Source organism: Arvicola amphibius, chromosome 13 (genome assembly GCF_903992535.2).
Source record: "Arvicola amphibius chromosome 13, mArvAmp1.2, whole genome shotgun sequence".
Classification (NCBI taxonomy): Eukaryota; Metazoa; Chordata; class Mammalia; order Rodentia; family Cricetidae; genus Arvicola; species Arvicola amphibius.
The window spans coordinates 48,923,271-48,948,080 of record NC_052059.1 but is presented as its reverse complement, the minus strand read 5'-3'; the positions used below and the strand labels follow the sequence as shown (position 1 = coordinate 48,948,080).

Here is a 24,810-nt window from a genome sequence, read left to right as displayed (position 1 = left end):
TGGCTATTCTCTTTCTATATCTATCTGCTTGGAATTCCCATTTTGCCCTATTCTGTTGCTACAATAGGCCCCAAAGCAGCTCTTTATTAACCAGTGGCCTTCACAGCATACAGAGGGGAATCCCACATCAGTATCTTATCTGTTTTGGTCTATTCAAGCTACTGTAATGAAAACCGTAGGCCAAGTGGCCATTTATTTATTTTTTCTTCGTTCTGGATTTGGAAAGTCTCGAGACCAAGGTGCTGGTGATGGGTCTGTTGAAAGCTCTCTTGTGCAGCCATCTTGCTGTCTCCTGAAAGGGCAGGACAGGGAGAAAAGAGTCCTCCGGGATCTGTTTTTGATCATGATGAGGGCTCAGTATAGCAAAAGGTCCCCACCTAGTACCCTCACTTCTGCAGCTTAGGAGTTCATGTTTATTTTAATTTTTATTATATTTATTTTATGTGTGTGGTTTTTGCCCTGCGTGTGTGTATGTGCACACATGTTGGTGCCTGATGCCCATGGAGGCCAGAAAGGGGTGTCATGCTTTTAATCCCAGTACTCAGCGAGCAGAGGCAGGAGGATCTATGAATTTGCGACCAGCCTGGTCTACAGAGTGAGTTCCAGGAAAGCCAGGGCTACACACAAAGAACCCCTTGTCTTGAAAAACCAATAGAACAGACAGACAGACAGACAGACAACGAAAATATTCGACATGTGAATGTTTCAGGACACAAACACTCTCTGCAACATTGCCCTTGGTGCCATGTGTACTAAGGCAGTGCCAGCTCCTCCTGAGAAGCATGACTGAGTAATTCTACATTTAGAGTCCCTGGAAAACACAACTCATCCATCATTTTAAAGACATAATTTAATCAAAAGCATTGGTGAGCGGATATTGAAGAAAAGACTCAGGAAGGGATTGATGAGAGTCGGTGGAGAACCAGCCTTACTCGCCCCAGCCCAGCAGGGGACCCACACGTTCTGAGGGGAACAGCGGGCATCCCAGCCAGGCTGGTTCTTATATATCCAGGAAGCCTGATAATTCAAAGTCGTCTGGGGGAGAGCTGGAGCGAGAAATCCAGGGCGAAGTGTCAGGGTAGAGCTGACAGGAGCAGCAGGCAAACAAGAAGGAGCATGTCTCTCCTTCCTCAGTTTCCCCCTAGTGCCTCCCAGGCAGCATTCAGCACAGAGCTAGCTGTCTGCGGAGAACTATGGCTATGGTGTGTCCAGCCTCCCTGGAACCAGAGCTAGTGATGTGGGTTTGGGTATGAGAGATGACATCTGTAAACGGTGCAGTTCATCATGGGGCCCCCAGCATCCGGGCAGAGGTAACACTATCCCGTGTCTACTTGAACTTCCGCCGTGAAACACACTAACGACTTCGTGCTTCTGCCTAAACCAGCTACAGCTACCCTCCATCATCGGAGAGGAGTTTCTCATCTGTTCCTCTAACGAGGAGATAGAGTCCCAAAGGTCATATCCATACTGAATAATGTCAAGTTATGTGTTCTGGGCAACAAATTACTTGTTGAATTACTCTACAGTCGCTGCAACTAAATATTCTTCTGCTACTCAAGAGAATTGAAAACAATGGTCATACAAAAACTTGCACATGATTGTTTATAGCAACAATATTCAAATAGTCAAAAGCACAAATAATTCAAATATCCATTCACAGGTAAATGGATAAGCAAAACATGCTGTGTCCATATGATGGGTGTGTTATGTAGCCTAAAAGGAAAGTATTTCTGATACTACTATCTATCTTGGATGAGCTTTGAAGGCATTGTGTGCTAAGTGAAATAAGCCAGTTTTCAAAGACAAATATTGTACAGCTCCACTTTATATGAGATACTTAGAATGGGCAAGTTCATAAAGATAGAAAATAGAACAGAGGCGACCAGAGGTTGGGGAGCTAGTGTTTGATGGGTGTAGACCTTGGTTTGAGAAAGTTCTGGAGACAGGTGGTAGTGGTGGTTGCACCATAATGTGAAATTATTTAATGCCCACTGTACACTTAAAGCCTATAACCCCAGCACTTGGGGAAGCAGAGGTAGGAGAATCTATTCAAGGACAACCTAAGGCTATTGTACCAGGTTCAAGGCCAGCCTGGGCTTCTGAGACCTGTTTTCATAAATCAATCTTCTACTCACCCTCAAAAAGAACAGTTTAAAATAGAATGAAGTGTGTTAAACAGAGGTTTCTCTGTCCTGCCCTGTCCATAGCCACTTCCAAATAATTACTCAGAGGCTTATATAATTATTAATGTTGACCAGTAGCTCAGGCTTATTGAAGCTAAACTCTTACATTTAATTTAAACCCATATTTTTCTATATTTTCCATAGGGCCAAGGCTTCTATCTAATTTTCAACAAGTCTGCTTGTTTGGCACTGATGGCATCTCTCCTGACTCTACCCCTCATCTGAGTTCTCAGTTGATTGTTCACCTAATTTTATCCCTTCCTGACTATTGGTCAAACCGCTTTTATTATTAACCAATAAGAGGAATATATATTCACAGCATCCAGAAGATCATCCTATATGCATAAATGTTTATGTATTTCTTTTATCCAAATCATTTTTATCTCTTAATAATCTGATAGCCAATTACAAATTAGAAAAATAAATGGGTGAAACCATTGCATTATGGTGGATGCCTGTGAGTGCCCCAACCCACCATCCCAGGTGAGGATGAGATTGGATCCAAATGACTTCATGCCTCCCAGACTAACGTATTTGGTTACTGAGTCTCTGAAAGGCAGAAGGATGACCAGCGAACGTTAATGTAAGGACCCTCAGGAGAACAGGGTGCCATTTCTGTTTTTTTATTGGGGGGGGGGTATAAAACGAGCTGAGATTAGGTAGTGGTGATGGCTCTGTGATCTTGTAACTATATTAAACACAGTCCAGTTGTACACTTTATTTCTCATTTTCATGTGTGTGCGTGTGTGTGTGGTGCCTGTATAAGGGCACAAGTGGCAGTGCTTGTGTGGAGGTCATAGGACAACTTTGTGGCATCTGTTCTCTCTTTCCATTCTTACATAGATTCTGAGATCAAACTCTGGTCACCAGACTTGTATGCCATGGACCTTTAACCACTGAGCCATCTTACTGTCCCTCCACCTTAATTTTTAAGGCAGGATCTCTTTAAATCTGGAACCCATAGATTCCACTGGACTGGCTGGCCATGAACCCCAGAGATTTCCATCTCAACCTCCCCAACTTGGAGATTACAGAAGTGTGTGGCCACACCCAGCTTTCCACATGGATATTGGGGGTCTAAATTTAGATCTGGCAAGACAAACCTGCTTGTTTGGCACTGAGCTATCTATCTCTTAGTCCTTCAAAGTCTTCAAATTTTAAAAGTTTTATTTTAATTGTGTGTATATGTGAGGGGAGCAGTTATTGTAAGGGATGGGTTTTATCTCAGGAGCCCCAAGACCAAAGTCTCAGCACCAAAGAGAGATTTATTTGCACAGTGGGACATAGGGCAGGGAATTAGAGACAAAGACAGGAAATAGAGGAATGGGGAGATAGGGACGGGAATGGGAGAGAGAGGTCAGGGAAATTTGTCCCAGAGTGGTTCTGTTTAATATTTAGAATAGCAACAAGCAAAATAACAATAAGAACCCAACCTGTATGTAGAGTTGCAACTGTGGAATTACAGGTACACGCCTGTAATTCCAGCACCCCCAGAGCCTGAGGCAGGATTGTGAGTTCAAGGACAGTCTGAGATACACAATGAGGAGACCCTCTCTTTAAGAAAAAAATGCTTTGTAGGGCTATGGAGATAGCTCAGTGGTTAAAGTACTTGCCTCAGAAGTGTGAGGATGGGAGGGAGTTTGGGTTCCCAGAATCCAGATAAAGTCCAGATGGATGTTGTCTCTGCTTTTGTAAGTCTAGTCTTGAAAGCAGAGCCAGGATCCCCAGAGTCAGGTGGCTAGCAAGATAACCCTGTGAGCGCTGGATCTGGCTGAGGACCCTGCCTTGATGTCTCCAGTGATAAGTGGTGATTCCCAGCATCAGTCACACACACGCCACATGCACACACACACACATGTATGCACACGCACACACACGTATGCACACGCGCACACACGTATGCACGCGCACACACACACTCCACAAGCCGAGGGAAGCCTCCCAAATCACCTCACTGTCCTTGCCATTCATTGTGAGATTGGTGAACTCCGACAGCTCAAGCTACAGCGACTCTAAAATTAGCATGCTCACAGTTATTAAGAATACCCGGGAGGCTGGAGAGATGGCTCAGTGGTTAAGAGCATTGCTTGCTCTTTCCAAAGGTCCTGAGTTCAATTCCAGCAACCACATAGTGGCTCCCAACCATCTGTAATGAGGTCTGGTGCCCCTCTTCTGGCCTGCAGATGTACACACAGACAGAATATTGTATACATAATAAATAAATATTTTTAAAAAACTTAAAAAAAGAATACCCCACAGAACTGCATCCTTCAGGAGTGAACCCCGACACGTGTGGCAGGCAGTAGAAATAGGAGAACTCTAATGGCTCCCAGCCTCACATCCTCATCCTTTCCTTTTATTGCTTTGTATTTTACTGAAGAGTTGATGCAAAAAATAAGGGAGGTTGCTAAATTCCTGCCCAGTGAACTCTGCGTGGATTAGCTACTTCCTAGTTTATTCTAACACCATCTGAACACCAAAGGGATTTTTTTCCCCTGCTGCTCAGTATCTGAGTCACCACCCCCACCTGACTTGGTAAGGGTTTCAAAGGAATGCAAATTCATTTCTATTAGCTAAAACAACACAATTAGAAAGGAAAATCCCTGAGGCAAAAACACCTATCCGAGCCAAATGTAAATATCCTGCGACTTTCTGGATCAGCGAACAAATGAAGAGTCCATGTAATTATCTTTTTTAATCTCCAGGGAGAGTGTTTCAGTGTTTTCCTTTATAGGTTTTATGATCCTAATGTCCTTTTATATTCATTTTAATTCACACTATAATGTGGAGTTCATTCTCTTATGTGGCACTAAGGAAATCTGGGAGCTTACCTTGACTGATTCATGTCAAAGCACCGAAATGACAGCTTGATGCTTTTGAAGTGTCTTGCACATAGATTTATCTCTTGTACGTAGATTTAGCCACTTACTTATTGTTTTTAAGATCTCAATGGCATTTAGAATAATAGGTGTCACTATACAATGCACACACAATATACATGCATACATACGTATATGTAAACCTCACGATATTATTAATCCTCACAGTATCCCTACAATGTAGCTATAATGACCCACAGTGTATAAATGAGACATTTTGAATATTACAAACAGAAAATGGAGAGTGAGACACTGAGTATTCTCTCCTGTCAAATAATCCCAAACTCAGAACGTATAAACAGACTTTACATGAGGTAAAACTGTAATCCAGGAGAGTTTCTAATAACTCGGACTCAGTGTTCGGAGGGAAGCAGAGGAAGTGGGACTTTTACAAAGTTCCGAAGTCATCACAAGGTGTTTTAAATTGTTGAAAGAGAGGCTCCTTTTGAAGTTGGAAAAGAATACAGGGGCCGGAGGGGCACATCCTACGGGGGCATTTCTCACATCTGTACCCCAACAAAAATGAATTCACACACATACTGTGAAGGAGAATTTTAACTGTCAGCTTGCACAACCTCGACTCATTTGAGAAGGGGAATTTCAGCTGAAGAGCTATCTCAACTAGACGACCTGTGGGCATGTCTGTGGGCATTGTCTTGTAGGTAAGACCATCTCCTGAACATGAGCTTTCTCAACTGTATCAGGACAGGAGAAAGCTGGCTAAGAGCTATCGAGGATCACTCATTTCTCTCTGCTCTTCATACACACATTTATTTATTATGTTTCCTAGTGTTATGTCATGTGTGCTATGACAAAACACCTCATCAAAAAAGCAATCTGTGGGAGGAAGGGTTCATCTTAGTCCACATTCTGGCTATCGTCCACCATAGCAGGGACATCAGTGCAGTAATTTAAAACAGCTAGTCACATCTACCATCAAGAACAGAGAAAGGTAAGTGCATACATGCTCAGCTTTCTCTCAGCACTTAGCCTAGGGGAATGGTGCCTTCCACTATAGGCTGTGTCGGGGTCTGACGCCCCAACATAAACTACTTTTCCCTCTCTGGATTGGCGTGGAGATGCGGGGGGAAAAATTGAGACACAGTTCACACAGCAATATCAGGAGTCCCAGGCTTCATTCATTCCTGAGGATCACCTTGCATTTATTATTCCAAACACCTTTTATTCCCCAAGGTAAACCAAGGTTGAAGCTCATTAATATTCTCTTGGTGGGGGGAGTAGCGGGACTGCAGCCACAGCCACAACTCACTAGCTTGGAATTTACACCTCTTCCCGGGCAATCTACATAATAGCAAAAGAGAAGGAGCAGTACAGCCTGAGCCCTTTGTTTGGTAGCGACAGCCTGTCTAGAGGATTGCTTTGGATACCAACTATGGCCCAAGAACTTGGCTGTCACACCAAGCAGAAAATATGGGCCTACAAGGCTGGATCATCACACATCAATTAACATGATCAAGGCACTCCCCCAGGGATATACCCAAAGCCAACCTGAGCTAAACAATTCCTCATTGATATACTCCCCCAGGGATATGGTCAATGCCAACCTGATCTAGACAATCCCTCAGTGAGACACTGTCTCAGGGACATACCCAAATGCCAACCTGGTCTAGACAACCCCTCAGTGAGACTCTCTTCAAGTGGTTCTAGATTGTGTCAAGTTGACTGTTACATATGCACTGAATGAAGGTCTGGGACAGATGCATTCTGTCCAGTGCATGTGGTTTGGTCACGTACATGGAGATGCGAGAAAGGATAAGTCCGTGGTGAAATGTGGAATTTACCAAACTGGTATAGCAACAAACGCATGCTATGCACTAGCAAGTCATTTACTAAACTCACTTTCTCTGCTGGTCTCTCCTCGCGATTGACTAGAATAAGCATGGGACTCTCTTACTCTGTTTCCTCAGTTTGACAAATGGACAGACTCTCAAAGGAGAAGAATCCTTACAGGCCTTCTAGAGCGCTTGCTCTCTGGCCCAGCAGAAGTTCTGCTGTCGAAAGCTGCAGGAAAAAATTCCAGCGGAGGCCCTGGATTTTACTACCAAGCTGCCAAGGGGTGTTATCTGTCTATTATCTTTTCCTTCTTGGACCCCCGGAGCCTTTGCCGTTGTGCACAGGTAAAGACAATGGGATGGCACATGGCATTTGTTGGGGACAGCCTTAGAAACTCTGAGGGTGGAATAACCTAAAGATGAACCCTCACATGCATGGGCATAAGACAAAGTGATGGATTTACTCTGCAAAGTTTGAATGAATGGCCGTTGACCTTGTTTTTTTTATATTTAACTCTGTAGACTTAGAGGGTGTGTGTGTGTGTGTGTGCGTGTGCGCGTGTGCGTGTGTGTGTGTGTGTGGTGTGTGTGTGTGTGTAATGCACCAGGAGTGTCAGATGACGAAACTGCTAGCAATTATACTCATATACATGGTTCCTAACAGAAACGGCATTGCCACCTAGCACACAGCTACAATAACAACCTAGACCGGTGTTCTCAACCTTCCTAATATTGTGGACCCCTTAAACAGTTCCTCATGCTGTGGTGACCCCCAACCATAAATTTATTTTTGTTGATATTTCTTTTTTTTAATCTTATTTATCTTTTTATATGTACACCGTGTTCTGTCTGCATGTATGCTTAGATGCCAGAAGAGGACACCAGATCTCATCAGAGATGGTTGTGAGCCACCATGTGGTTGCTGGGAATTGAACTCAGGACCCCTGGAAGAACAGCTAGTGCTCTTAACCTCTGAGCCATCCCTCCAGCCCTTTTGTTGATATTTCATAGCTGTAATTTTGCCACTGTTATGAATCATAATGTAAATAAATGTCTGATATGCAGGATATCTTATATATACCCCTGCAAAAGGGTTGTTCAACCCCTCAAAGGGGTCGCGACCCACAGGTTGGGAACCACTGCCCTAGCCTGTGCAGTGCAGGGTGCCTGTGTACACAGCTATAATAACATCCCAGATTGTGCAGTGCAGCTCACCTGTAAATAGAAAAGCACAAAAAAGAGCGTTTTATGGGGATGTCTACTAAGAGAACAAGAATGACAGATAGCAAAGCTGCATAGCTGTGAACTCAGCACTTGGAAAGCTAGCAGGGAAAGAAACCGTTGTGAGTTCAGGGCTATCCTGGGCTACAGAGTGAACCCTTTCTCAAAAGCAAAATAAAGCAGAAAGAAAGATAGGTAGAACAGAATGTGCCAGTGTACCCTCAGAGGGCTTAGGGGAAAAAAGAAGCCAGTATTTCTTACAAGTATTCTTTACTGTATGAAACTGAAAATTAAGGGGCAGGAGAGATGGCTTAGCGGTTAAGAGCATTGCTGCTCTTGCAGAAAGATCCAGGTTCAGTTCCCACGCGCCCACATGGCAGTAGCTCACAACTTGTCTATAATTCCAGTTCCAGGGCCCTGACTCCTCTTCTGGATTGGCATGCCTATACATACACACAGGCAAATTACTGCTACATTTAAAGTAAAATAATGTTTAAAAAATACTAAAAAAAAAAAAAAAAAAAAAAAAAAAAAAAAAAAAAAAAAAAAAAAAAAAAAAAAAAAACCGGAGTTAAATTGAGAATATAACCCGTAGAGCAGGCGTGGTGGGGCATACCTGTAATTCCAGAACACCGCAGGAGAATCAGAAGTGTTTCATTACCGAGCTGCGCCTCCGAGGCAAATGACAGTTCTCTGGGCTCCCTCACGCAGCTCAGCACTAGAGGAAAGGAGGCCGTGAACGTGAGGAGGCTGCTTTTGTTTTTTTCAGGTGAGCTGGTACTGGAAGAGCCTGGCTGAGCTGGATCAGCTCTGGATGCTCAAGTGCCTACGCTTTAACTGGTACATCAACTTCTCCCCAACGCCGTTTGAGCAGGGCGTCTGGAAAAGCACTACATTCAAATGGTGAGAGAACTTCACGTCACCAAACCCAAGGCAAGTTTGAGACAGAAAGCGGTAGCAAATTCTAGAACTTGTGAGTCAAAGATCCAGCTTGAATGTAGGAAAGGGAATGGGTCAAAGGACATAACCCGCGACTCCGAACGTCTCGTCTGAGGCTTCATAGACCTTCTCAGGATATTCATGTTACAGAGAACTTTCACCTGCTGCCTTCCAACTGCAGCTACCTGCAGAGGTCAGGCCCAGGGCTGGGGAAGTGTGCTCTTCTCTGATTCCCTCCTGCCCTGATTTATGTGCCAGATAGTTCTGATGTGGGAATTCTGCATTATATTCAGTAGTTGTCAGCATGTGCCATTAGAATTTACATATTCATATTTGTTATGATTCTATTAGATGAGCTGAAGTTTGTTGGTTGGCCGGTCAGTGGGCTAACTAGCTCATTGTTTGAGACAGCGTCTCCTTATGTGGCCTAGGCTGGCTTTGATCGCAAGAGCCTCCTGCCTCAGCATTAGGGAAATGTGCCAAAATACATGAATGCTTATTTATTAGCTGACACCCAAGGTTTAACTCCGTCCTTTATAATCATGGTTCACACATGTGTTCACAGACACACATGTGAGTGCACACACACACACACACACACACCACACACAAGCTCATTTGATGTGAATAGTCACAGAATAAAAAAAAAGAAGAGATATGGATCATTTAATACAAATATGCAAACAAGTTGTTTGACAAGGTTCAACGTTCATTCATGACAGAATTCCAAGAAAAATCTACATTCAGACTGGGAACACAGCTCAGCAGTAGGCCCAGAGCTTGCCTGGCATGTGGTCAGGCCCAGGCTTTTGGTGAACCCGACTGCCAACACAAAAGATTTGAAATGTTAGGAGCAAAACTTGCTTACGTCCCTGTCGTGGGTTTCATTATTGCCAGTTTGTTAGAACACCCAAGCATTGTGCTTTTCCAGAATTAATGATTTTTCTGTATTTTACTATTACTTAAACTTACATACTTCCCAAGTTTTTTTAATTATACCATATTATTTTATTTCTAATACTATTGTATTAATTGCTTTTATCACTGCTGTGGCAAAGCAACTCAGAAAGAAAGGCTTACTTTTTGGCTCTCGGTCTATAGTGACGGGAAGTCATAACTGAAGGATGTTGAGGTGGTTGGTTTGTCAGGGTGTTCCGTGTCATGTGGGTCGGTTGAAGAGAGGGGGTCCCTCAAGGTGGAAATTTCAGGCCTGTGTGGCAGCAGGAAGGTCGAGCCTCTGATGAGCCGAACCCGGAATAGCCGTACAAAGGCTGATTTGATTGTCACACAAAGTTGTTTTTGGGTAAAGTATTTCCTCACACCAAGATCCCTGATCTAACCGTACGTCTCTCTAAAGGAGAGCATCACGGGTGCTCGTGACTTTAGTCCTTTCCTGTGACGTTTGCAGCCAACGGTAACGCAAAGCCTCGGGTGCGCCAAGGCATCTTGTACCACAGTCACGCGGAGGCTGCAATGATCCTCCAGAAAAAAGCTTCTGCAAATCACGGCAAACAATCGCTATTTTCCACAGAGATTTCTTCAGGGTCAAAGGACTTCTAAAAACAGCTGTTCATTATAGTGTCTCAAAGCAGAGCAAGCACACCGCTAAATTTCTATAGCAGCTGGTCACGTGCATCCACAGTCAGATAATGCGAAGAGCTGGATGCTGGATGCTGGTGCTCAGTCACCGTCTCCTGTCTATCCAGTCGGGAACCTCAGTGCCCAGAATGATGGCTGCCCCAGTTAGGGTGGATCTTTTCACTTCAACTAACCCAGTCTAGAAACTTCCTCGCAGGTGTGCCCGGAGGTTTGTCTCCTGAGTGACTCCAGATCCTGTCAAATTGACAATATCAACACTTACAAGGGATAAAAGTAGAACACCTCCAGCAAAAAGACAAGGGTTTATTTCTAAATAAGCTAATAAAAATAAATGTCCCTCTAGATGAGGCCTGTACAGCCTACAGAATTACACAAATATTAAATGTCTTCCTATTTACTTACTTATTTATTTATTTATTTATTTATTATGTATACAATATTTTGTCTGTGTGTATGCCTGCAGGCCTGAAGAGGGTACCAGACCTCATTACAGATGGTTGTGAGCCACCATGTGCTTGCTGGGAATTGAACTTCAGGACCTTTGGTAGAGCAGGCAATGCTCTTAAACCTCTGAGCCAATCTCTCCAGCCCCTTAAATATCCTTCTTAGTTGGCCACAGTGATGGTTAATCTCAATTGTCAACTTGACGTGCCCAGGATTAACCTTTTGCCATGCCTGTGAAGCATTGTCTTGATTGCTAATGTGGGAGGGCCCAGTCCCGCTATGGGTGGTGCTAACCCTAGGCAGCTAATCCTAAATTATATAAGAAAGGTACTGAGGATGAGCCTGGAAGCAAGCCAGCAAGCACCATTCGTCCATGGTTTCTGCTTTGAGATCTTTCCCTGATTTCCCTCAATGATGGACTTGAACCTGTAAGATGAAATGAATCCTTTCCTCCCCAAGTTGCTTTTCTGGCTGTGGAGTTTATCATAGCAGCAGAAGGCAAACTGATACAAGCCATAATCATTCATTAACTGAGTAAATATTTATCAGATGCTGTTATGTGCTAGGTGCTAAGAATACAAAGATCCTACTCAGGTTTCCACAGGATTCAGCCTAGGAGCCATGACATACCCAAATAAACACTGTCATCGAAACACTTAGTTACTAAGGATAATCTCAGAGTAGAAATGACAACCACAAACAAGGAGTGGCTCTACAGTGAACTTGCTGTGCTTGGGGAACTAGGGGGGATTGTTTCTCTCTCTTTCCTTCCTTCTTTCTTTCCTTCCTTCTTTCTTCCTTCCTTTCTTCGTTATTTTTGATGGTGAAGCTGGGTATGAATATAAGACCCTGGCAAAGTCTCTACCAGAGAGCTACACCCCAGTCCCAACTGGGGAAATTCTTGATTTTTCACTCACAATTGAATCAAGTCGATTTACGAAGCAAAGCCTCCTTAATCTCTTAATGAACAAAAAATTGAGCTCTTAATGGCTTCTCAACATACCAGTACCACTTCCCTTAGGCTAAACCCGCATTGAAAACACTTTAGGAACCAGGCACACAAAAGACACACTTCTAATTTTGGAAATTAAATAGAATTATTCTAGGGAGTGGCTTGGCTTTGGATAACTGACACAAGCTACAGTCTACCCCTGTGCAATTTGAATGTGTCTGTCTGTTAGCTCATTAAGGTAGAGCGCTGTGGGGGGGGTTGTACCCTTCTATGACTATATTAACTGCCGTGTGACAGGCTAGGTAATGGGGTAGTAGAAAGTACAGGATAGGATGAAAAGGTTTGACATACGGCTTGAAGTACGACAGACTTGGATTTGAATTCTGGAATCAAATCGAAATCTCCTTATGCCCTTATGGGTCGATTGAATAGTTTCTTCCAGCTTCAGACGCTGCCTCGGTAAAATAGGATCGATGATGAGCTATCTTTAAATTACTGTGAGAGTTGGGAGTGGTGCTCACACCTGTAATCCCAGCGCTTCTGAGATTGGAGAAGAAGGATGACAGTGACCTCAAAGCCAGCCTGGGTCACAGACTGAGGACACTGTCTTTGAAAACCAAATAAGGCAGGTGACGCGGCTCGTCTCATAAAGTGTTTGCCTGTCGGTCAGGAAGTCCCAAATTCAGCCCCCAGCACTATACAAACCTGGCGTAAGAGACCTGTGACCTCAACGCTCAGGAGGCAGAGGCAGAGAATCAAGAGTTCATGATCAGGCTGGAGAGATGGCTCAGCGGTTAAGAGCACTGACTGCTCTTCCAGAGGACCCAGGTTCAATTCCCAGCACCCACATGGCAGCTCACAACTATCTGTAACTCCTTTTCCAGGGGATCTAACAACTTCACACCAATGCACATGAAATAAAGTTAAATAAATCATAATAAATTATTTTTTAAAAAAAGAGTTCATGACCACATTGGGCTGTGTAGGGAGTCTGAGGTGAGCTTGGGCTACACAAGACCCTATACATATCTAAAGCTGCAGAGAAACCCTGTCTCGGAAAAAAAAAAAAAAGACCCTATACATAAATAATAAATAAATTACTGTAGCGATGGAATAAGAAAATGCAAAGGAACTGCTATGCACATCAAGTACTCCTGGGACTGGGACTGCTATGGTCCTTGTAACCTTTACCACCACTATCATCTCCTAATTATCACCATAGTGAAGATGAGAAGGGGGAGGAGGGGGGTGGTTAATATGTTTGTGTTCGTTGTTCTTGGTGGCGGTGTTATTCTGGTGGTCTGAGGGTAGAAATACCACTTCACTTTCTTCCTCTAGACACCTCCAAAGGATGAATTCATAATTGCCGACGTTCAGCCCATTCCCGGCAGCTCTCCTGAGGGAAAGCAGTCCCCTTCATTCGCTTTGCGATCCTCCACCTCCTTAAGAAAGAAGAACAACCCAGGGGAGAAAAGCGCTTCCGCCGTGGCGATCGTCGGATAAGCATCCCACTGATATCATCCGCTTTAATTATCTAGACAACTGTGACCCCCGAACACCTCTGGCAACGGTGAGATGCTCCGTGCCCCTCTCACCCTGTTTGTTTTTTCAAAATAATTGATTGACATTTGAGTAGATGAAAGAAAAAGTGATCCCAGAGCTCACTGTTAACTACAGAAGCTTTTCAGTGGGTCGATGTGGACTATTTGCCCTTTCCACCTCCATCCGTCTACTTCTTAGAGCTGTAATGACTTAGCAGTGCAACCTACTTACTAGTTTAAATACTGTGTGCGCGCGCCACGGCACGTGTGTCTGGCGGTCAGAGGACAACTTCCAGAAGTCAGTTCTCTCCCTCCACCCTGGGTTCAGGGAATCAAACTCAGATCATTAGGTGTGTATAGCAAGGACTGCTACCCACTGGGCCATCTAGCCAGCCTGTTGTTAAATATTTAAAATTTTATTTAACCATGTATTTGTGTGCATGTGTTGTATGCACGTGTGTGCGTGTGCGTGTACGTGTGCGTGTGTGTGTGTGTGTGTGTGTGTTGGGAGGGATGCCTGTGGAGACCAGAAGAGGCCTGTGGAGACCAGAAGAGGCCTGTGAACTGGAGTCACAAGTGGTTGTGTGCTATTCCGTATGGATCCTGGGAACTGAACTCTGGTCCTATGAAAAAGCAGGAAGAGCCCTTAATTGATAAACCATTGCTCCAATCTTAGATGTCTTGTTTTAATATTTTAATATTAGTTCCAAACCAGCATTATGTGGCTCATCCTAGATTTTTTTCTTTTTCCTTCTTATGCTGCCTTCCTTCCTTTACCAGTGAATAAGCAAAAAAAGGAGGAAAGGCCAAACTTTGAACGCCACCCTCTCATGCAGAGCGTGAGATAGTAAGACAGCCACTTTTCCCTACCAAGCTAAGTAGGAATGGGCTTGTAAAAAGATCAGACCAAGTTTGAGGCAGCCTGAGCTAAGTAATGAGAAAAACGGCGTTGAGATATTAGTGATATACACCTGTAATCTTAGCACTGAGGAAGCTGAGGTAAGAAGATAGCACATTATGGCTAGCCTGGGCTACATAGAGATATCCTGTCCTAAAATCACGCAAACAAACAAACAAAAACCCCTCAGACCAATAAGTATAGTATAATGAAGTAGAAAGTTAAGTTATATGTTGTAAAATATGACCAGTTATTGAAATGAGATGGAGACTGTGTGGTTCAGCACTATGCTGCTAATCTCTCAACTTTCCTGCCTTTTCTTTGTGGAGATAGAGTCTCCTTTTGTAGCCAGGCTTGCCTTGCACCTGTGTTCCTCTTGCCGCAGAACCCTGAGTGCTGGAATTATAAGTGTGTTCCACAATGCCTGGTTTTCCTGTACATTTGAAATTTCTGTATATTGATGCTCTTCTTCAAATTGTAACCTGATGGCTTCATTTTCCTACATGTGGCCAAGATGGATGGTATGTCACTATTGACAAAGCCAATTTAAGCCAGGTTTGGGATTAAACATTGTCTGGAAGGTGCCTTCTAGTCCTGCACCTGAAACAGAATGAATGGGGGATGCAGCTGGGCGTCGGGGTCCACGGTATGTAGCTCTTCTGGGGACACACACAGGACTGCAAGCATGTGTTAAATTCTCTGAGATGTCTTAGATTCTGGCTTCAAAAACAAATCTGTATTAAAGCCAGGTGTGGTGGCACATGCCTTTAATCCCAGCACTCAGGAGGCAGAGGCAGGAGAATCTCTGTGAGTTCGAGGTCAGCCTGGTCTACAGAGCAAGTTTCAGGACAGAGTCCTGTACACAGAGTCTCTGTACTGAGGAAAGGAGATGAGAGAAAGTTCTAGAGTAACCAAATGCAGCTTGACTCTCGAGGGGGTCTCTAGTTAAATGGGCAGATGGGAGAGAGGGAGGGAGGAGGATAGGAGGGAGAGAGGGAAGGAGGAAGGACAGGAGGGAGAGAGTGAGGAAAAAAAGAAACAACAAAAGACATCCTTGCAACAGCAGACATCGGAATATGGACCATGTACTAAATGATATTAAATAATGTTTCTTTCCTATGACACATTGGTGCTAGTGTGGCTGGGTAGACAAGAGTCTTCATCTTAGGAGATGAGTGTTGAAGTTCTTGGGGGGGGGTGTCATTTCTGCAACTAATCAAGCCACCACCACCACAAAACCCAGCTATATATGTGTGGAGGGTGCAGTGAAGCAAGCACAGCCAAGTGCCATCAACATCTGTTTAAGGCTGAGATCGATGCCCTATTCTCCTAGTTCTTCTGTCTATTTGAAACTCCTCAGTTAAAAACTTGAGCGATGCCTTGAAAATGAAGTGGCAAGTAATATTTGGGCAGGCACATTCTTTTTAAATAAAAAGTTTTTATGAAAGATATTGATAGATAGATGCATAGATGCATGGATAGATACATGGATAGATAATCAAAATTAACCTTTTGTGGCTATCTTCAGTTGTTAACAGTTTTTAACCCATAGCCAATCTGGAGTCATTAATTCCTTATCTACTCTGCCCTTCTTCTATATGATGATGCTGATGATTAAGCCAGGGTCTACTATGAAGCCCAAGCTAGTTTCAAATTCCCAGTCCTCCTGCCTCAGTCTTTCCAATGCTGGAACCACAAGCACTTACCATCACCATGTCTGCATACCCTAAATAATTTTTAAAATAAATAATGTTATATTATTCCATATAGGACTTATTTTATATGTCATACCTATACTTCTGTTTTCTTTCTTCTTCCTCTCTCTCTCTCTCTCTCTCTCTCTCTCTCTCTCTCTCCCTTCTCTTTTTTTTTCTTCTTTGTTTGGTTTTTAGTATTTACAGACAAGGTTTCTCTGTGCAACAGCTCCGACTGTCCTGGAAATCACTCCATAGAACAGGCTGGCCTCAGACTCACAGATCCACCTGCCTCTGCCTCCTCAGTGTTGGGATTAAAGGCATATGCATGCCTGACTCTATCTGTATTCTTTTTTTTTTTTTTTTTTTTTTGTTTTTGAGACAGGGTTTCTCGTAGCCTTGGAGCCTGTCCTGGAACTAGCTCTTGTAGACCAGGCTGGTCTCGAAACTCACAGAGATCCGCCTGCCTCTGCCTCCCGAGTGCTGGGATTAAAGGAGTGCGCCACAACCGCCCGGCCTTCTATCTGTATTCTTAAAACGTAAAAACCCTTTGCAAAAACCATAACCTGACACCATCTTTATCTACTCAAGAAATAGTTCCTTAATCAGTTAAGGATCATCAGCATTCAGCATTCCTCGAATGTACACAGATGTTTGACTTTCATGAATGCTTTGTTTCATAAGGTTCCGGATATGGTCTAAATATGTATTGTATTGACCCATGAGTCCATTCTTGCCCTGGATTTTAAGTTAACCTTCTGTTGCGCTCTCCTCTTCTGTTGTTCCTCCCCATCGCTCTCCCTCCTCTCCTTGTCACTCCCACCCTTGCAATTTGTTGTAGAAATTGGGCCATTTGTTGTGCTCCTCACATTCTAGAGTGGCCGCCAATCCACATGCATCTTCTCATGTCCCCTGTCCTCCGTCCCTGGCCACACTGATCGTCAGATTCGGGAGCTCTAGAATAGATTTATTAAAGACACGGCCCCTTCGTTTCTGTTCCCTTCTTGTTGTTGGATAACCATGGAAGCATATTACCTAGACCCACTATTTCAGGCAAACGTATTCTAAGAAAGGGCAGCAGGGAACTATTTTAGACTCCGTAGGACATAAGCTTCCGTGGCACAACTGCTCAGCCCTGATAGCATAGCCTGAAAACTCGCCTAGACATCCCTCCCCCCACAAAAATTTTCTAATACAAAGTCTATGAGCAACAAGCAGGCAACAGGCTTGGACTTTGTTGTGGGCCACGGATTGATGGCCTCTACCTTCCCCTAGCATGTGTGGTAGCAAAACACATGCTAATACTAACATATGATTACTGTAATTACTGAAAATAGCTTTCAGATTTCCTGGTTTGTGCTTTTTTTTTTTTTTTTTTTTTTTTTTTTTTTTTTTTTTTTTTTTTTTGGTTTTTCGAGACAGGGTTTCTCTTGGCTTTGGAGCCTGTCCTGGAACTAGCTCTTGTAGACCAGGCTGGTTCTCGAACTCACAGAGATCCGCCTGCCTCTGCCTCCCGAGTGCTGAGATTAAAGGCATGCGCCACCATCGCCCGGCTCTGGTTTGGTGTGCTTTTAGTCTTTGGCAGATGCCCTACTAAGAATATTCAGACAGGGTGGGCTTGGTGGTGCACATCTTTATTCCCAGCTCTCAGGAGGCCGAGGGACAAAGTAAAGCTCTGTGAGTTTGAAGTCAGTGTGGTCTAAATAGTGCGTTCCAGGCCACCAGGGACAACAATAGACCCTGTCTTAGAAAGAAAGAAAGGAAGGGAGACAGGAGAGAAAGAAAGGACTATTGAGATAAATCTCAAGCATTAAAAGCACAGGAAAAACTGCTTTGTGGGTGGCAGTGCTCCAGCTTCATAGACAAGATCAAACTTGTTTCATTTTGCTTTTGTTATTTCCTCTCTTTCATCTTAGCTTATGCTCTGGAGAACATTTAGATGGTTCCAAAATCAAGCATACAAAATAAAGTTATGTTTGGGGGAGTCTAGCTTTTGCTCCTCTGCCTCCATATTGTTTCCAGGGGATTCATATGGGAATTCCACCTACTGATGCCAGGTTTTCAAATTTTTGTATCATCTTCCATTTTAAAAGTTCAAAAAGCTGGATATGGTGGTGCTTGCCCGGTGATCCCAAAGCTTAGGAGGCAGAGGCAGGATAATCAGCCAGAGGTTTTTTTGTTTTTTGGTTTGGTTGGTTGGGTTTTTTTTTTTTTTTTTTGTTTTTTTTTTTTTTTTTTTTTTTTTGAGACAGGGTTTCTCTGTAGCTTTTGGGAGCCTGTCCTGGAACTCGCTCTTGTAGACCAGGCTGGCTTCGAACTCAAGAGATCCGCCTGCCTCTGCCTCCAAGTGCTGGCATTAAAAGGCGTGCGCCACCACCGCCCGGCTTCAGCTGGAGTTTTGAGGCAACCTGGTCTACACAGCAAGTTTCAGGAGCAGTCAGTAAGGGTTATATAGTAAGATCCTGCCTCAAAAATAATAAAATAATAGCTAAAATGTACAAACAAAAGTAATAATAAAATTTAACAGATAGAAAGTACAGGGGTTGTTGTTTCGCAGAGGACCTGAGTTCAGTTCCCAGCCCCAGACATGACAGCTCATAACTACCTGTAACTTTAATTCCAGGGGATCTGACACCCTCTTCTGGCCTCACAAGCACTGCTTTTACATACATAGAGGCAAAACACATACACATAAAATAAAAATAATGTTTTAAAAAGTACTGGCGAACAGTAGGCATGTTATGTTTTCAGACGTCTCCTGAGATAAATGGCAGCATACAATATATTTGCCTCTACCTGGTTTTCTTTTTCGTGTGTCATTGCATCCTGAGGCTCACCCCACAGTTGTCTATCGAAATAGTCTGCCTTTCTTTTCATCGCTCATAGCTCTCCATTGTGTTCCTGTGCCAGGGCTGATTGACCCGGCCCTCGATAGACAGACAGCTGTCTTATTTCCAGTGGTGTACAGGCAGTCTTTAAATCACAGGGCGTCAGAAGTCAGACGGAAAAAATAGCTCTGTGAACTGCTGAAGACTCCCAAATGATTGGTTATAATTTTCCCATCACTTGCAATTTTGCAGAAGAAGAAAAAGAAACGAAAGTGACCCCAGACTTCAAGCAGCAGTTTCGAGATCAGAAAAACAAGCTTAAGGACGGTGCGAGGCTTCAGGAAAGCACGGTCGCTGGTGAGTCTGCTTCTGAATCTCTCCCCCTATCACGGATGGAAATTACCCTGTTCCCTAATCCTATTTGCGAAATTTGAATTTGTTTGCTAAAATCAGAATCATCAAGTGGTTGTTTAAACCTTGGTCTCTGGGGCTAGAGGTGTAACTCAGATGCTAGAGCGATTGGCAGCAGGCACCAAGTCCTGGCTCCCATCCCCGGCACAGAGGAAAGCTCACAGTGGTCCACGCCTGGAACCACAGCTCTTGGGAGGTAGAGGTGGAAGGATCAGAAGTTCCGAGTTATGTTTGGCTGCGCAGCAAGCTCAAAGCCAGCCTGGGCTAGATAAATAAATAAGTGGATAAGACGACTAAAAAAAAATCTGAATTAAGAATTTTTCCGGTTAAAAAGCAGTTTATCAGCAACATAATAATGTGTAATTGTGACTAGGGAATACAATTAATTTGTAGCAGACTTCCCCAGATTGTGATTTGGGCCACAGGGGATTCCTTTTTATCACATTATGAGAGGTTTGGAGCAAAGTAGAAGGAATGCGGCTGGAATTAAAAGTGCATGTAATGGAATGAGAATTGAAAGAGAAGCTGAGGACCACACTCCAGGAAGAAATTAATAGAGAATGATATCAATTGGCGGGATAATCTGCACCCTCTCGGGAGTAAATCTCTTCCACAGCTCTGCTTGAGAATCTGTTTACTTTCTGCTGAAATGTACTTTCAAGTGTTATATTAAACACACACACACACACACACACACACACAAGAGAATGAGAGAAAGCTTCTTAAAATAGATCTACCTGTGTGCTAGAGACCAGTTCTACTGCACTGGGGGAGGCTCCGTGTAGATATGTGCAGCCTATGGAGCTTGGACCAAAGCTGTAGAGCTGTCCATGAGTCTTGCTGACGAAAAGATAGATGGATGGATGGATGGATGGATTGATGGATGGATGGATGGATGGATGGACTGACGGACGGACAGACAGACAGATAGATGAATAGACAGACTGACAGACACATAGATAGATAGATAGATAGATAGATAGATAGATAGATAGATAGATACATAGATACATAGATACATAGATAGATACACAGATAGATACACAGATAGATACACAGATAGATACATAGATACATAGATAGATACACAGATAGATACATAGATAGATACATAGATAGATACATAGATAGATACATAGACATTATGAGCCTTCTTGTACAGGCCATTATGAGGCATTATGCCTATTTTCCATCCCACTAAACGAGGAGGAAGAGGAAAGCAGCCAAAACAGAATCTGAACCAGATGTAGTAGCCCACTCCTGAATTCCAACACTCAGGAAGCTGAGGCAGGAGGACAGCTGTGAGTCTGAGACTGGACTCAAAATACCAGCGAGACAGAAATAGAGGGAGGGGAGGGAAAAGGGAGAAGGAGAAAGAGAGACTATGAATCTGAAGATAAGAGTTGGTGGCATTGTATGATTAGAAATTATTAATGTAATTGAACGTTTCTCCTGCTTAAAAAGCACAAAAATCTGTGGCTTTTGACATTAACCATCTATCGAACACTAGCAGAGATTTCTTTAAGTGTTCATTAGAATTCAAAAGTGGAAGGATGGAGATGTAACTCAGCTGGCGGAATGCTTACCCAGCATGCATGAAGTCCTGGATTCAATTCCCAGCACTGCACAACCTGGTCATGCTGGCTCACACCTATAATCCAAGTACTAGGGAGGTAGAGGCGGGAGGATCAGAACTTCAATGTTATCCTTAGCTACATAGCAAGTTCAAGGCCAGCCTGAGCTATGTGAGACCTCTTTCCAAAAACAAACAAAACAAACAACAAACCTCAAAGACCAAAATGAAGACATTAAAAAGGGGTTTAGGTGTGGGTGATGCACCCTGTAATCCCAGCATTGGGGAGGCTGAAACATGAGAGGGACCAGTACAAGTTCCAGGCCAGCCAGAGCTAGACCAAGGTAAGGTAAATAAATAAATAATAAGCCATGAAGAAGTTGTGCTAATTAGGGCTAAGAGGGAAATCCAGATGAATTAGTGATAGAGAGCAATTAGCTATTACTAAACACATGATTATTATATCTACTTGTTTTGGTTTTGTGTGCATGCTAATTATAATTACTACCTACATTTGGTAGTTTTGATAAAGAACATGGAGTATAATTAACCCCCTGACCAGAACTATGCTGTGGTCTTTGACTCATGCCTGCAATATACTGGCCTGTTGACAAGTCCTGGCTGTCCGGCCTGCAAAGTAAGGGTTCAGGATCTCTCTCCATAGAGTGGCAGTGTTTCCGTTCAGTCTAGGTTACGGTCTGGGAGGACAAAGCCACACGCTGGTGATGCAGGACCCTTGTGAAGATGTGCTGGGGAAGCCTGGAGAGGGGAGGGAGACATTACTCAGGGGTCCCTGGCCGGAGAGGCAGCACAGTGTGTAGTAGGGCTGCGTTCCCGGGGTGGGGTGCGCAGGACTCCGCTGAGGCTGGGCTGTCGATCACAAGCCACTGGCTAGAGCGGGCGGGTTAGAGTCAGTACCCAATGTATCACGCGGTTGCTGCGGGGGGGGTTCCCAAAGAGAGGAGGACTGGTCCCCACGCCCCACGTTGGGTACGAGATGTTAAAAGGGGGGTGAGGACGCAAGTCAAATAATTCCAAGCTAACTCCAAAAGATTCCAGTTATAATTCTTTATTATAAGGGGCCAAACTCATGGAACAGGAACAAAAAGTCCAACCTTAGGTGTGTAACGCGAGAACCAGAGAGAGAGCGAGCCTTGGGTGTGCTGGTGGTTTCTCTGGGTACCCAAAAGGTCATACCCTAACCTGGCCTCTTGAAGGTGATTGGCTAACGGAGGGTTCCCCATCACCCCCTTCCCTAAAGAAGGAAACATCATTTGAATACACCCCAAATGATTCCCATGAGGGACTGGGATAGGAAGTTCTAGGATTCTTTCAACAGGTTTATGGGGGAGAGAAACAGGTGTATGTGTGTGGTGGGGGAAGCCATGCTAAGTAGACAGACGAAAGTGACAGCACCTAACCAGAGGACTGTCTGAAACTCTGATAACTGGAGGCCTGTGGTTCCAATCCTGTGGGAGAGGCGTGTGTGGTAGTGGAAGAAGGCAAAGTGTTGAGTGGAAAGGTCTAGGGAAGAAGGAAGCACAGGCGTACAGAAGAATGCGGCGAATATTCCACAGGCCTGCTGCAGGGTCCCGGCTTGCAGCTGGGGAGACCAGCTTCTCCTCTGCCTGTCACTCCTCAGAGCAAGCTGCGAAGGGGCTCTGGCTAGAGAGAAACGCCCCCAGGGCATCTGCTTCTAATTTGCATGTGGTGCGCGGTGAGCTTGTCCAATTCCTGCTTAACCTGTGCGAGCGTGGAAGTCGTCTTTCTAGCGTTCTCACTTCTGCATGAGATCGCCAGGGGCTGCCAGAGAGGTAGCCGGTTCCCTAACCACTTTTTGGTGTGAACATCTGTTAAACGATGGGAATCAAACCGAGATCTGGTTGGGGATGCTTTGAAATTCCCAAGACTTCTTGGGAAACTTTCAGACCTAGCGAGAAATCCCCGTTACTATTAGTAGTGATAATATTCCTCACCAAACAGACCAGGCTGAAAAGAACAAATGCCACAATGCCTCATCTTATTTAAATTTCAAAGATTTTCCAGTCTGGCATCAACACACACACAGAGAGACACACACACATACACAGACACACACACACCATTTTTCCACATCTTAACAGCTGACCTCTAAAAGCCATTTAGGGAAGAAGGGAGCTGTCCCCTTGCAGGGAGACTTTGGGAAGTTTGTAAAGAGAAGTGGGGCCCTAGGGGCACGGTGTTAGCAGACACCTGGATGCAGAAGAGGGAAGCCTAAGCCTACAGTGCCTGAGGTCAGGGAAAGAATCTCGTTTGTTATTTCTGTCTGGGGAAGGGAAGGGGAGGGGAGAGGGGAGAGAGGAAGGAGAAGGGTTGGGACAGAAGGAAAGGAAGGGTGGAGGCAGAGAGCAGGAAGGTGAGAGGAGAAAGAGAGGGAAGGTGAGATGGGTCATGGAGGGGCCAGGACATGAATGACCCCTCTTCCCATTTCAAGTAAGAATGTTTGCTACTATTGGGGTTTAAACCTCCTTCCATTTCATGGGAAATTCTATTACTTTATGCATACAAATAAGATCTTCAAGTCTCAAAGCCCAAGAAAATAAAAAAAAAAAAAACTCTTGGAACAACACACACACACACACACACACACACACACACAAAATCCAGGGGGGCTGGAGAGATGGCTCAGAGGTTAAGGGCAGTGACAGCTCTTCCTGAGGTCCTGAGTTCAATTCCCAGCAACCACATGGTGGCTCACAACCATCTGTAATGAGATCTGGTGCCTTCTTCTGGCCTGAGGGCATACATGGAGGCTGAACACTGTGTACATAATAAATAAATAAATCTTTTAAAAAAATCCAGGATGTGGGTATCAGATTTCCTGGAATTGGACTCCGAGGACCATGAATGTCATCTTGTAAAAAAAAATTTGAGATTTTATTTATTTTAATGTTTGTGTGTTTTGCCTGCCTATAATGTGTCTGCACTCCACATTGTGCAATGTCCACAGAGGCCAGAAGAGGGCGTCAGAGGGTCTGGAATTGGAGTTACAGGTGGTTGTTAAATTAACTATGTGGGGCTGGGACTCAAACCTGGATTCTCTGAAGAGCAACGGGTGCTCTTAAATACTGAGCCATTTCTCTAGCTGTCCCTCCACAAACCCCCACAAGCCCCCAGCTGACATCTCCTTTTGATCTTCCCTTCCCACCAGGTCGAGCACAAAACACACACACCTTTGTCTCCACTGAACTTTTCCTTGGAAGTTAGTCCTTGCTTTCTAGGTCCTGCCTGGGCTGGGGATTTCAGAAAGCAGGTGAGCCTTTAATTACCTGCTTACACTCTCTAATTGCCTCAGATAAGACCAGCTGCTAATTCCAGCCTCCAGAAGGCAATTGCCTTCCTCACCTCTTTTCAGGATCTCTTTACTCTTGGTGTCCTGACGGTTTTTTTTTAAATATTATTGATTTATTATGTATATAATATTCTTTTTTTTTTTTTTTTTTTTTTTTGGTTTTTCGAGACAGGGTTTCTCTGCAGCTTTTTTTTTTAGAGCCTGGCCTGGAACTAGCTCTTGTAGACCAGGCTGGCCTCGAACTCACAGAGATCCGCCTGCCTCTGCCTCCCGAGAGGCACAAAATAAAATTTAAAGTGGTTTTCTTGCTTCAATAACAGCTTTCAAATTCTGGCAAATTCTCCCTATTTGGTTTGGATTTGCAAAGCTACCCATTTCCACAGGAGAGATTTTAAAATCCTTTCATTCCACCAAGGAAACATCTGGGGATTTCATTTAGAAAGAAATAGAAAGAATGTGGAGATAAAATTGGGTTCTTTTCCTCAATGGCATGACTGTGGGTGAGTTACTTAGTCTCTCTAAGC

At 44.0% G+C, this 24,810-nt stretch overlaps 1 protein-coding gene across 1 annotated transcript in view; it reads left to right on the top strand.

Moving 5' to 3' along the window:
* Fbxo16 (F-box protein 16) overlaps positions 1 to 24,810 on the top strand; it is a 70,253-nt gene that overhangs the window by 10,424 nt on the left and 35,019 nt on the right. The window contains 9 exon segments of the mRNA XM_042054079.1: positions 6,991 to 7,047; positions 7,049 to 7,151; positions 7,154 to 7,200; positions 8,846 to 8,957; positions 8,960 to 9,009; positions 13,349 to 13,480; positions 13,482 to 13,580; positions 17,804 to 17,810; positions 19,230 to 19,321. Coding sequence (XP_041910013.1) covers positions 6,991 to 7,047; positions 7,049 to 7,151; positions 7,154 to 7,200; positions 8,846 to 8,957; positions 8,960 to 9,009; positions 13,349 to 13,480; positions 13,482 to 13,580; positions 17,804 to 17,810; positions 19,230 to 19,321 — 699 coding nt within the window.